Genomic DNA, 14,145 nt, shown 5'->3' on the forward strand with positions numbered 1-14,145 from the left:
TGTGTCCAGATGAACTGATTCAACTTTGTGGATCTGTGTACCTGGATTATTGATCATGCATCAAGAGACATTCAAGAAGTTCTTCAAGTGAAACTCTGAATAGAGCATGTGAACGTAAACAAGAGAGCTTTTATTTTGAAACGACAGTTTTTCGCTTTATGGTGTGTGTGTGTGTGTGTGTGTGTGTACATGATTAAAAAGTGACATTAAAGACATTTAAACACAGCAGGCGCACTTTTCTTAAAAAATCTTTATTGTTCATAGAGGAGTACTGACAACAAACATGCGTCTTACCACAATAAAAAGATATTGCACTAGTTTAACTATGTCATGTTTTCTATTTTTTAAATCCCGTCTCTGTATAGTCATTACTGCACGAGCCCCGTCTTCTTCAGACAAAACAGAAACACAGAAAACGCATGACGGGTCCGACATTCCTCGGGAAAGTGGCGTACATCAACGGAGCACCTATACTGTCCAGTTTCTCATCGTTTATGGTAGTGCGACAGCTCTTTATAGGCAAAACAGTGTGAGTCAGTGGTTATATTTGGACCATTACGACCAAAACACCAAACAACGTGACGTGTGAAGGACTTGTGCGTAGTTTAGTTTAGTAGTTTGATTTTGTGGCGACATTACGAGAAATCTCAACAATTGGGGAAAAAGCATCCAGCGAGTGAAGAGTCACATGACAGCAGTTGGTTTGTATGTGATATACAATAAGAACGTATATCTCAAACATTAATATGTAAGTAACAATGTCTGAAAATGAGCGCTGATACCACAGTTTGCACCTAATTACAGGGCTTCACAATCCAAGTCTTGATCATTCCAGTGCTTAAACCCTCATACACAGCTAATCATTACTGGGCTTGGGCTTTCTCCAGTCCTCTGGTTTCCTTTCACCTCAAACAAACAGGGGATTGTCTGCTGTAAAATGCCTCTTAGTTGTAAATGGGTAAAATAATATGTTTATGTTACATTCTGCGTTGCTTTTCACCAAACCCAATGCAACCCTGACCAGGATAAAAGGTTTTATTTAGGTTTAAAACTGAACGAATAAATCAACACTGAACTTTGATTATCTAGTTTCCACACATCAAATATACAACAATCTATATCAAACTGACCAGCGAGGGTGCATTCGCCGGTACTATACCTCGGTCCAGGGTACAGAACAGATTTATCTTTGGTCCACAATGCACAAATTCCTTTCAAAGCTACACGGTGGTCCAGGTATGTACCTTAATAAAGTTCTACTACACTTATATGCAAGTTCAAACCCTGGCCACATCAACACACACCACTCTTCAGGAGTCTGGTGCTCTCTGGGTAGCCAAAGTGGCATTTAAGAACACAAATGAAGGGCCGCTCAGGTGGCGCAGCGGTAAAAACACACGCTGGAACCAGAGCTGGGATCTCGAATACATCGTATCGAGTCTCAGCTCTGCCTGCCGGCTAAGGATGAGCGGCCACATGAACGACGATTGGCCTGTTGTTCAGATATGGGCGGGACTAAGCCGGATGAGGTCTCTCTCTCATGACTGGTGCAATTACGACCACTGCTGGCTGATTAATGGCGTCTGCACATTATGAGATGAGAAGTAAGTGCTCTCAGGGTTTGTCTCTCCGTACACAACGCTGAGCTGCACCACGTGTCGGAGGGGGCGTGGGTTAGCTTCGTTCTCCTCAATCAGAGCGGGGATCGGCATTGGTGGAGAGGAGACATGACGCAATCGGGCAATTGGACGAGCTAAAAAGGGGAGAAAAAGGGGGGAAATGCATAAAGAAAACATATAAAAAAGAACACAAATGAATAATGAGGGGCAGGTAGTATATCCCTCTCCAATTCGCCCAATAACTATAAATGAGCTGCAGTTCGAAAGGAGGTGAATTTTAGCACAATGATTGTGGGTCGCTGGGTGGAGAGTAGTTCAACTGAGCTTCTACTCAACAGTTAAAGTGGAGAGAATCTTGTAGCTTTCAGTCCTGTACGAAAGAGTCAGCCACTGCATTTTCCACCTATTCAAATCTAGCTATACATACAGGAAATGTACATATACATAGGCATCTCTGAAAGCATGATGAAAAAAACGTGATATTTCGGCTAAAATACTGAAAATTCTCACTGCTCACCTGGTGCTACAGAGTTCTGACAGGAATTAAGCTTCAGGCTCGATCAGCTATCAACAGCTTTCCCTACAACTGACAAATGCTATCATGTTAAAAACAGTTACTGATTTTATACACACAGAACATTTCAGAATGGCAGCTCATAACTGTACATACATACCAGCACATGACTCCTACCGCCTCCTACTCACTAGGAAGAAACCACACCATATAGAAACTTGAACTGACTGGACAAAATCTGAAACAGGAGCAAATTGTCAGGACTGATTTGGTCTACACTGTTAGATTAGGTCCATCTAGGAGTTCTTAAAAGGTTGTTGATAAAACGTTTAATGAAATTATTCTATCCGTAAAGGTCATTACAGACAACACCACGGCTTCCCAAGGCATCTTATTCACTCAATATAAAAAAAAAGTGAACACATCGATGTGCAGCAGCAACACAATATGACAGGTAAGGGGTCGAGTGATTGATAAAACCCCTTCAAGACCCCAAAAACCATCTGGGATCCGATCGGAGCGTCTTTTATTAGTTTTCATCATCATGTGATACAAAATAAAAATGGATTGTGCAAATACATCTTCGCCTGCTCTTCGAAAAAATGTCTGAATCAGACACAGCCGACAGAGCAAATTTACAATCTAATCTAAAACACACTTCCCAATACCGCTGGGTATAAAACCGACACAGGTTTAAATATTCATTCAGAGAAGCGCACACACACGCACACACACACACACACTCAGTCATTAACAAGCATGTACAAGCTCGCTGGCCTTAAAAGGTTAGTGGCAAATATACACAGAGAACACAGCACGTTGGTCCTGGTATTAAAATAAAGGACATTTCAGTGGTTTTGATAACAATAAAACAGAGCCGGGGCTAGAAATAAAAACGATAAAAACTGTTCCAAATTGGGGAGCATTCTGTTCTTTTAGTAATTCAGTGCCAAAACATTATGCACAGGTAATAAAGCTGAAGAATGATTATATGTGATTAACATGAATAGCAGGAAAACACTTTGTAATTCCAGAGCTTGAGAAAATAATTGTATGTGTTCTTTTGAGGAAACAAAGACCAATAATGTCTCTGTATGTGTATCAAGCAAAGGATGAACTTATACTCCCCAGGTCTGTCATTTAACTAATCAGTCATGCATCTCTAGTTATGCTGCAACATCGATTCCTGGGAGGCAAGTTCTGAGCCTGCTTAATAAACACACAGTAATGTCACGAGTACATTTATTACTGGCGTTTTTTTAAAATAAACTGATTGAAGGAAAATGTGTGCAATTAGTTCTTTAAAGCTCCAGCATTGCAAAGCATTTTCTGCTATCAGTTTTAAAATACACTCATGTACAAAGAGCACATAACTACTGATGTTAGACTCAAACTAAAACAGTGTACAAGATGTGAAACCGACGTGCCTTTTTTATTCCATAGAAAGCCAGTGTTTAAATAGTTTAGAGTTTGGGCCGGATTGCAAAACACAAGACTAACCGATGTCGGTGATTTACTGACTGTGAGTACACACGCCCAGCGGCACGATTATTCCACAGGTAAGATGAATGGTCAAACGTTCCTGCCACCTATACTGTCACCTCCATGTACTTACTGACCATAAAAATAGCAGCTTTATAGTCTTTATACCCTCTTGATCGATTGGCATTTTTCATTTTGGAAGCAGTACGTTATTTTTTTGGTAACTGTGGAAATAAATGCACTTAAATTCAAATTAGCTGTGAACATTGGGGTGCAGGACAAATTGGTTTAACTGGTTAATTTGTCCAAACAAATTAAATACATCGATTTTATTTACTTAATTATTTATTTAAATTTGCTTTTAAGGCTGCATAAAGTGACATTTTGGTTATAAGATAAACCACAGGAACAAAGTTTGGCTTTCTCATAACTACACTATTATTAAATGTTAATCTTTTCACATGTTTTTATCTGCAAGTGGTAAAAGCCTCTTGCAGGCGTTAAACCAAGGCAGCCTGGCGTTTTTTTCCCCAATCCAATGATCCACTTGCTTTGATTCCATTGTTTTGATTTTGTTCTATTGTACTTTCCATTTTTTATCTTATTTGCAATAGTAAGAATCCCTATTTATTGACCAGTGCAGCTTTAGGAGCAAAACAAAGAGCCAGACAAAACTAAAGGACTGAATCTAGCCCAAAGGCTGCGTATTAAATAGCACAGGTTTAGAACACATATTTTATAATCTTTTAGGGAAGCTAAGACTGTTGAAGCTCAGATCCTAAATCGTTGTGGATATAATAACGATGGATGAAATATGTAGATCGGTTTTCAGCCAATTCCTGTAGGATGAGTGGTAACAACATTAATGTGAAGTGTTTATACAAATTGCTAAGTATACGCTAATGTTATTGCTGAAATACAGATCATAACCCACAGCCCTGTAAGTAAAAGTCAGAGGGACGTACAGTTCAGACGTTTAAGAGTGTATTAAGGCACCACTATATCTTATACCGGATAATAAACATAAACCCTATTCTGTAAGTGAACACGTACTGAACGCAACAAAACGTTTGCCTTTGTTTATTTCTAGCCCCATTTTGCCTGATGAAAAAATAATATAAACGTAATAAAACAAGTTATTTGAGGGCAAAATAAAAGCAATACAGTCCTCGTTATGTATGAATCCCACGGTTTATATCTTTTCTGAATGAAGCGGCCGGACCTCCTTGCTTGATTCTCCTCTCATAGTTAGTACACGTGGAGCATCTGTCTTTCCTACCATGCATGCATGAAAAAAGCGTGTTCTTGGTGCAGGGTTGCGTGCTATGTTTTCTTGCTAGATTTATCTTGTGTAGAGGAGCTGGGTTTGGCCTGTGCTTCGGGGCTGGGCCTCTGGAGGGTGCTGTTGCGCCCCGGCCTGGGGCTCTGGGGCTCTCCCGGCGCTGACGAGCAGTCTTTCGGGAGAGAAGGCCTCTTTGAAGCACCTTGAACGTCTGGAGGTCTTTGAGAACTCGAGGCTGGCTCAGATTTGGCAGGTTGTTGTCTGGGGGTGGGTGTGAGGGATTGGGAGGCGGAAGCGACGGACGACGTCTGGGGCTTTGCATCTTTGCTCCTCTCGTGGGTGTCTTTGGTGACTGGGATGTTGAGCTTTACTGGCCCAAGCACACTCTTGGCCACAGTGGTCAGCTGGGAAACCACTTTATCCACTCCACTTTCAGTAGATGGGGAGGACGAGGAGGACGCGGCGGCGGCTGCAGCAGCTGCTTGTCTTCGGTTGTCCGCCTCCTTCATCTCCTTGGTGATGCCCCCACCTGACGGAGTACTGACAGGGGACTCCCGGGTCACTTTTGAAACCGTGTTGAGCTCTAGCTTCCCACTTGCTTTGGTGTTTTTTCTGTTTAGCGGAGGGGTTGCAGGTTTAAGAAAAGGGTCCTTGCTTACGGTCGTAAACGCACTGCCAGGAGTAGAGAAAGTGCTGGGCTGAGATTTACTGCTGGGCACTGATTCCTGAAGCTTCCCCCCTTTTGGAATGGAATCTTTCGGTAGTGCTGAGGTAGTGGCAACAAAGGGAGCAGACGCTGGGATCAGACTGGGTTTCGGCTCACAGGCTTTGGCTTCCGGCTTTAAAGGTTCAGTCTGTGTCTGATTTTGAGCCTGTTGGCCTCTGCTCAGCTGAGGAGAGCTTGGCTGAATGACCGCAGTCGAAGTTTGAGATACGGTGGTCAAAGCAGCAGGCCCTGATCTGATTGTACTGGGAGTACTTGGTGATCCCATCACAGTTGTGGGTCGAAGCACATGGCTAGGAGGAATGAAACTCGTCCGGCGTCCATCCTGGCTGTCCTCTGAACCCTCGTCCGTCTCGTCTTCCGAGGAATCGACTTCGTGTATGGCGTCTTGCTTCTGCAGAGACTCTCTGCGCTCGGCACGGTCCTGCCGGATGGCGGACAGCTTGTCTTTCAGCTTGCTCTTGCCAGAAGCCAGTCCTAAAGAGCCGGCGGCGGAATCTGAGCCTTCCTGCCGGCCCAGCTTGCGGGCTGAAGGTTTTATCAGAGTGCCCTTCTCCGCTGGAGACACCCTCCCTCCCAAAATAGTCTCGCTCGCGACCTCCTGCAGGCTCTGCAGACTCGGCTCCCGGTGGAGAATCTCCTTTTTGAAGTCCGAGTGCGATATTTCAAGGCTGTGCTTGCGCCCGGCGCCGACCGAAAGCTTCTTATCGGCGGCGCCGGAAGGAGAGGGAGACGAGGAGGACGAGGACAGAGAGGCCGCAAGCTTCTCAGCTGACTGCACACGTTTGAGAAGAGGGGAGCGCGGCGGGTCGGCGCTTTTCGGGCGAGCGATCTGTCGCACTAGAGGAGGAGAAGAGTGCAGTTTGACAGGAAAGGACTGTCCTATGGTCGAGCTGAGGAGCGCGTGGCTGGTTAGCGGGGACGGCGAGCGCTGGGGGGAGGTACTCTGAGGTGTCGGCGAGGGAGTGCGGGCCAGCGGGGACAGGGGAATGTTGCCGGCAGACTTGCGCCGAGGGGAGCGGTACTGGCGCTGCAGCTTTGGTGCCAGGCCATGCAGGGAGCTGGGCCGGATCTGGCCGGAGCTGGCCGGAGAGTTTGGCACGCTGGAGCTGGGAGAGCTGCTCTGAGATGAATTTCCTCCAACTGCGGCGAGAGACAAAACACAAAGAGGATCGAGTCAAAGCTTTGATGAAAACGACAGCATGTTAAAAAAAAAAAAGCTGTAACGATCTCAGATTGTCGATATTGTTAGCCAGAGTACTGACCAGTACTAGTTTGTTTGTTAGGATTTTAACGGCATGTTTTACACTTTGGTTACATTCATGACTGGAACGTTAGTTACTCATTACACGAGATTCATCAGTTCAGGTTTTAATATCAAACACAGTCATGGACAATTTTGTATCTCCAATTCACCTCACTGCACGGGGAGAACATGCAAACTCCACACAGAAAGGACCTGGGGATTGAACCCAGGACCTTCTTGCTGTGAGGTGACAGTGCTCCCCACTAAGCCATTGGCCATTGGAGTACTGACCAGTACGAACATCCAGATAACGAAGGACTCTGTAGTAAAATAATCTAAACTGGTGGTGGTCCAGTACCTTAACCGCTAGGCTACAACTGCCCTACTTTATATATATATATACACACTCAATTAATTGTATTTATTTTTGCAATCCATACTTCAGCTGTACTGGTTTCTTCTTCTTCTTGTTCCTCAGACTTTGTCCCGTTTTTCGGTTACGGGGTCGGCATTTCCGGCTTCTTCCCGTTAGGGGTCGCCTGCGGGATTTGGCACAGTTTTTATGCCGGATGCCCTTCCTGACCCGACCCTCCCTATTTATCCGGGCTTGGGACCGGCACTACAATGCACTGGTTTGTGCATCTAGCGGCCAGGTACCTATAGGACGATTCAGTGTCTCCAGTTCACCTCACTTGCACGTCTGTGGACTGCGGGAGAAAACCGGAGCACCGGAGGAAACCCACGTGGACACGGGGAGAACATGCAAACTCCGCACAGAAAGGACCCGGACCGCCCCACCTGGGGATCGAACCCAGGACCTTCTTGCTTTGAGGCGACAGTGCTACCCACTAAGCCACCGTGCCGCCCTTCAGCTGTACTGGTTTATCCTTTGTAAATATCCAAATGTAATGTAAATAGAGTGTCGGACTAAATTTCGTTGTACACAGATCTGATGACAGTAAAGGTTCTTCATCTTCTTCTAAAAAACACTGTTGATAAGGATGAGCAGCTTACTATCAATCAAGAGGAGAAGAATATCTACTCTCCACAGGCTCTGACTGTTTTATTATTTTTATTTTTACAGGTTTTAAAGGCAACCCACTCCAACTGCTTTATTTTATGCCTCCAGGAGAAATGTACAAGTTCTAAATTTGGGTTCAACCTATTTCGGGGCCACCAAAACATGGGACTGGGCAAGCACATCATTTTTTTTAGGATTTTAACGTCATGTTTTACACACTTTGGTTACATTCATGACAGGACACGTAGTTACTGGTTACACAAGAGTCATCAGTTCCTTTTTTTTTATGTCAAATATAGTCACTTGCACGTCTTCGGACTGTGGGAGGAAACCAGAGCTCCCAGAAGAAACCCACACAGACACGGGGAGAACATGCAAACTCCACACTGAAAGGTTCAGGTATACGAGTGTAATTTCCGGTACACATAGGGAGATGTTAGCTGGCGTGCTAGCAGGTCGTTTCGCCTTAGCCCATTGGTTTGAATAGCCTAAGGCTAACTGTTACTGGGTGATCCCATCACAGTTGTGGGTCGAAGCACAAGGCTAGGAGGAATGAAAGTTATCCGGCGTCCTCTGAACCCTCGTCTGTCTCATCTTCAGTCGAATAATCTGCCTTCTACAGTTCAATGTCAGAATCGTCTCCGCTCCAGGTAGGCAGTGGGCAGCAAGGCAGCTCACTATGTTTTGAGACAGACCCATAAAATGGGTGCAACCTACTGTATTTCTGGGCCACCGAAACATGGAACTGGGCAAGTACATTGTAGGAGTCAGAACAGAGCCTCCTTTGTCATTTGCACGGTTTGAGACTTGATTATAGCACTTCTAACTGTGAGTTACTGAAACAAAACCTTAAAGTGATTCTTGACATGAGAATACATTTTGTTTACTTAGATAATTTACTTAGATAGATTTGCTGCAATTGCCTTCGGGATCAATAAAGTGTTATTTTATCTTATCTTATAAAGTGTTCCATGCTTCTACAAACACATGGCACATTGTTGTCAGTTGCTGCTGCTCATCTCTATTCAATATCCCTAAAAACAGCTCATTTAAAACATGAGAACTGCTGGCTTGATGGTTTCGTTCTAGTCAGTGAATCAGCATTAAAGCCTCAGGGACACAGTTATTCAACAGTGCAAAGCAGAACTGTAGATCATGGACGTTTTGCACTGCATGTATATTTAAAGTAAACCGACTTCACCCTGCAGCTTTAAACACATAAGTGCTCCAAAAATACAATAATGGTTAAACAATATAAAATAAAGTTTAGCCAGCTGAAGGCTTCACCAGAGTGGGCGGAGTCTGTCGTGGAGCGGTAGCCCTGCGTCGGTGAGCGAGGGGACATGTGTGTAGGAGAGCCGGGCACGCTCTCGCCCGACGATACGGAGCGGTTCAGAGACGACAGACTGCGACTGGTGTGCAGGAGAGACGCCTGCTTGGTGATCTTCCGAAAAAGGGAGTTCCTCTTCTTACTACATGATCACACAGAGACACAGACACACACGACAGTTACAGAATTACAGGGACTATGACGATAAGGTCCTAACGGTACAGAAGTATTTACAGTCCAAAATTATATTTATAAGCAAGAAAGCTCTTCTGAGACTAGCTCATTTCTAAAGGGGTTTAAAAGATACATTAAAAAATACAAATTTTCATTTTATTTCATTTTTCATTTCATTGTCAACTGCTTTATCCTGGTCAGGGTAACAGTGGGTCTGGTTCCACTGGGCGCAGAACAGGTACGCTACCCTGGACACGGCGCCAATCTATTACAGTGCTTCGGCCAACTTCCCCCACAGACATAGCCAATCATGTCTGTATAGATGCCTGCGACTGGTCAACAGCACTGCTGAGATTTGAACCCGGATCTCAGCACTGGTATTCCAGCATAACAGACTGTTGTGCCACCCTGGCGCCTCATATTGGAAGATTTTATTTATTAGATATATAAAAAATCTATATAAAACCTTCCCTTAAAATAACAGGATATCATAAATAATCATAGGCTACCCTAAAGAAGAAGTGCATTTGTGAATACATACATTTATTAATAAATTAGTTATGAATATAATATTGTTAATCCCGATAGTTTGTAAAATATAAATCAAATATTATATCATCAGCAGTGTAAGGTTTGTGTTGGAATACGTATATCCAATCCTGGAAATATGTTAAATTTAGCAATGATCATAAATACATATTATTTGGTCAATTAATACCTCATATTTAACAGCAAAGGAATAAAACTCACCTGTCCTGTCCCTCTTTGGTCTTGGTCTTTTTGTTGCGCCGGGCCATCTTGGACTTGTGGCTGCTTTTCCGAGCAGGACCCACTTTAATGGAGGTGTTCTCAAAAGGGGTGGCGGAGATGGACACCTTATTTCCACTCTGGATGGGACAGAATCGGGTTTTAGATGCATTAAGTGTACATTTGTTTGACTGCATTTGCGTGATAGGTGTGTGAACTACTATTGCACCGCTGAACTTGAACTGTTAAGTTCCACTTTGAATTAGAACCATGACATTGTGAGAAAAATACAGCATGATGAGTAGTGAGATGTGAAGCAGGGATTGGGTTTGCCATTTAAAGAGCATTTAAATCCCCAGTTCACTAATCCTGGCATCTGTGTTGACTTCACAGATTAATTCACCCTTTGGTGAAAGGAGCCGTTTCCCATGTATTATGCAATTTGCTGTGAAATTCGAATAGTAAAGTATTTGTTTAGCGATTTAACATTTTTCATTCACGTAGCGTTCAAGGGCCTCACGTTTACTGGTTAATCTGCTCTATGAGCGTCCTAGCAATCCGACGGCAATTCAGTCAGCAATCGCTTAGTCAAAATGTCCAAGAGGACATTTAAAGCGGCTAAAAACACGACTCGGGTAACTGAATAAAAAAAACTAACAACCAATTCTGTGGACGCAGGGGAGGGGTGTTAAAACACGGACGAGTATTTTCATCTCCGTCGCTGGATGTTTAAGGTAGCTGTGCTGTGTACTATAGCTTCCATTTATTTTATTATTTAATTTATCAGTCATTTAGTGACCGCTATAAAATGTGGCTCTTTTCTTTAAAAATCAGTGAAATCTGTGATTTTTGAAAAACAAGGTCAATGAAATTAAGCACATTTTCCCGTGAATAAGAAGCAAAACGTTCATCATGTGAAAGCAGCCTTTGACTGTGTGTGTGTGTGTGTGTGAGTGTACCTTAAGAATGAGCGCCACAACCTCAGTGTGGACCAGCCCATTCACCGGCTCTCCATTAACATACGTGATGAGATCACCCTCCCTCAGACCTGCTTCATGAGCTGGTCCGCCGTCCTCCACGTGCTAGAGAAAGCACAAATACACAAACAAATCACACTGTTTTAATCAAAATCCATACGTACAAACTGTAATTCCATCAAGCATTTACACCAACACTAACTCACCCAGACCATGTGGTGTACAGTGTAGATGTCAGTGTCTCCCATGTAGACGCGGATGGCACGCAGAGTGAAGCCGTACTTCTTGCCGGCTCGGTGGATAACGATGGCAGGTTTGACGCTGCAGACGGCGGGAGACAGATCCCTGCTGGGAGACGAGTCCCGAGATGACGGGTTGGACGACAGGGAGTGAGGAGACATGGGGCTGGCCAGAGGAGATGCTCCGTAGTGATCTGGAGCCCAGAAGATTAAGATTGTTTTAAAAATTTTTTTTCCCACCTCAATAACTTTATTAAACACCACTATTCGCCGTTAACACACAATATTCTGGACCAAACACTGGACCTATTATTTATTAATTATCATTGCACCTTCTGATTACACACTGGACTGTCGTAATTATTATTTATCATTGCACCTGCACTACACAACTGTCATACATATATATGTATAGTTATAGCTTTTTTTTCACCATCCACCATAGTTATAGTTACAGCTGTATAGTTATTATTTACTCATCCTTTATTACTAGTACTGTTATTACTAATATATACCTAACTAATCTTTATTATTGTTATTACTGTTATTATTATAATACATATTCATGTTTTTATTAATATGCTGTTATTATTGCTATTATGTACAGTATATAGTACTACGTACATAGATATAATTTCATATATGTAAATTGCTATAGTATAACTTTATATTCATATTAATCATAGGTATATGTTACTAATATTCTCTGTTTTTTGCACAATGCTACTATTTGCACTTCTGGTAGATGCTAACTACATTTCGTTGCCTTGTACCTGTACTGAGCAATGACAAAGTTGAATCTGTCTGTCTGTCTGTCTGTCTGTCTGTCTGTCTATCTATCTATCTATCTATCTATTAGATATGACAATAAATGTACCGGACAAGGTTTTTAATCTAATAAAATTATGCACATTGCAGTGGGGTGGGGTGGGGTGAGACGTTATCTGGTGTGTTAGCAGGTTGTGCCGTCTCAGCCTATTGGTTTGAACAGCTTAAGGCTAACTGTTATCATAGTAAGTTTAAACTCATCGCTGTCTAAGTAGTGCGTCTAAATAATCTGTGTCTTATTAGAATCCTCTCTACTGTGGCAGCTGATCAGGTAGGCAGTAGGCAGCTCACTAGGATTTCGGACAGACCCACAGTTTGCACCCTGTACAAAGAAACACATCCTCACCAGATGGGATCATGAGCGACAGTGTGGTGGCTGAGGCTGATTTGATGACTTTGTTTAGTGGTCTAGACGTGTGCTTCTCCGTGTCCCCTGACAGCAGTCTGTGGCGAGCTCGGCGAGCTGCTAGATCACTGATGGCTTTAGGAGTGGAGTTCTCTGCTTCCTCAGCGGTGCTGCAGCGTGGAGAGCCTCGATCCCTCACATCACCACCACTTCCAGCTATAAAAGCAGCAAACATATTCAGAATCGGCCATCAAGAGGCTTTATTAAGGTTTCAATTAAGGTTAGTGTGTAAAAGTAACACTAACGTGTCAGGGTGGCGCGGGTGGCTTGACTAGAGGTGGAACCGGGTGTGGTGGGAGACTCGTCCAGTCTGAGCTCCCTCTCAACTGGGAGTTCTGGGATGGAAGAGGGAAGCTCTTCACTGCGATGAGCCCTGATGGGTGTCTTCCTGGAACTCTCCTCCTCGCTGGAGATGGCGAATCGAGGCATCTCGATAATGGCAGAGCAGCAGCGGCGCCGCACCGTGAGAGGAGGGCTGGAATCGCTCTCGGTGTGTGAGGACTCGGACACGGACAGACGTTTACGCAGACTGTGGGTAAATATGGAAATCACATCGTCATTCATTTTTAAATGTCATGAGGAGTTCACGATTTGCTGTGAATACACTTTCGTGTGTGTTTCATCATTTGAGTAACCTTAAAATAAAAAAGTTTACATGAGTACGTCAACAAGCTCATTTTTAAACAGTTTGTTAAAACTTGGAACTACTTCAAAATACTTTAATTTCCCTCTAACACCTCAATAATTTCCCTCCTGATCTAGTGTCTGTTTCTGTCTGCCTTTTTATCAGTCCTGCAGAAAAACACTATTTTACTAGAGCCAATAAAGTGACTATCCGTCTGTCTGTCTGTCTGTCTGTCCTTGTCTATTTATCTATCACTATATGTCTCTCTGTCTATCTATGTCTGTCTCTCTGTCTATCTATGTCTGTCTCTCTGTCTTTTTCTGTCTGTCTGTCTGTCTGTCCTTGTCTATTTATCTATCACTATATGTCTCTCTGTCTATCTATGTCTGTCTCTCTGTCTTTTTCTGTCTGTCTATCTGTCTGTCTGTCTGTCCTTGTCTATTTATCTATCACTATATGTCTCTCTGTCTATCTATGTCTGTCTCTCTGTCTTTTTCTGTCTGTCTGTCTGTCTGTCTGTCTGTCTTTGTCTATTTATCTATCACTATATGTCTCTCTGTCTATCTATGTCTGTCTCTCTGTCTTTTTCTGTCTGTCTGTCTGTCTGTCTGTCTGTCTGTCCTTGTCTATTTATCTATCACTATATGTCTCTGTCTATCTATGTCTGTCTCTCTGTCTTTTTCTGTCTGTCTATCTGTCTGTCTGTCTATCTGTCTGTCTGTGTCTGTCCTTGTCTATTTATCTATCACTATATGTCTCTGTCTATCTATGTCTGTCTCTCCCTGTCTTTTTCTGTCTGTCTGTCTACCTATCTATCTATCTGTCTGTCTGTCTGTCTGTCTGTCTATCTATCTACCTGTGTATCTATCTATCTTTGTCGGTCTATCTATCCATCTATCTCTGTCTGTCTGTCTGTCACTGTCTATCTATC

The 14,145-nt window shown here is 43.3% G+C and overlaps 1 protein-coding gene across 4 annotated transcripts in view; it reads right to left on the reverse strand.

Moving 5' to 3' along the window:
- Positions 1–235: 235 nt before the first annotated feature.
- The window catches only part of mast2 (microtubule associated serine/threonine kinase 2), a 182,125-nt gene continuing 168,215 nt past the window's right edge, over positions 236–14,145 (reverse strand). For all 4 annotated transcript variants that reach the window (XM_062998005.1, XM_062998006.1, XM_062998007.1 and 1 more), the window contains 7 exons: positions 12,835–13,118; positions 12,530–12,745; positions 11,323–11,549; positions 11,099–11,221; positions 10,143–10,279; positions 9,176–9,360; positions 236–6,764 (listed from right to left, as the gene is read on the reverse strand). In XM_062998005.1, coding sequence (XP_062854075.1) covers positions 4,939–6,764; positions 9,176–9,360; positions 10,143–10,279; positions 11,099–11,221; positions 11,323–11,549; positions 12,530–12,745; positions 12,835–13,118 — 2,998 coding nt within the window. In that variant the 3' untranslated portion in view covers positions 236–4,938. The remainder of the gene's footprint in view (positions 6,765–9,175; positions 9,361–10,142; positions 10,280–11,098; positions 11,222–11,322; positions 11,550–12,529; positions 12,746–12,834; positions 13,119–14,145) is intronic.

Source organism: Trichomycterus rosablanca, chromosome 6 (assembly GCF_030014385.1).
Source record: "Trichomycterus rosablanca isolate fTriRos1 chromosome 6, fTriRos1.hap1, whole genome shotgun sequence".
Taxonomy (NCBI): domain Eukaryota; kingdom Metazoa; phylum Chordata; class Actinopteri; order Siluriformes; family Trichomycteridae; genus Trichomycterus; species Trichomycterus rosablanca.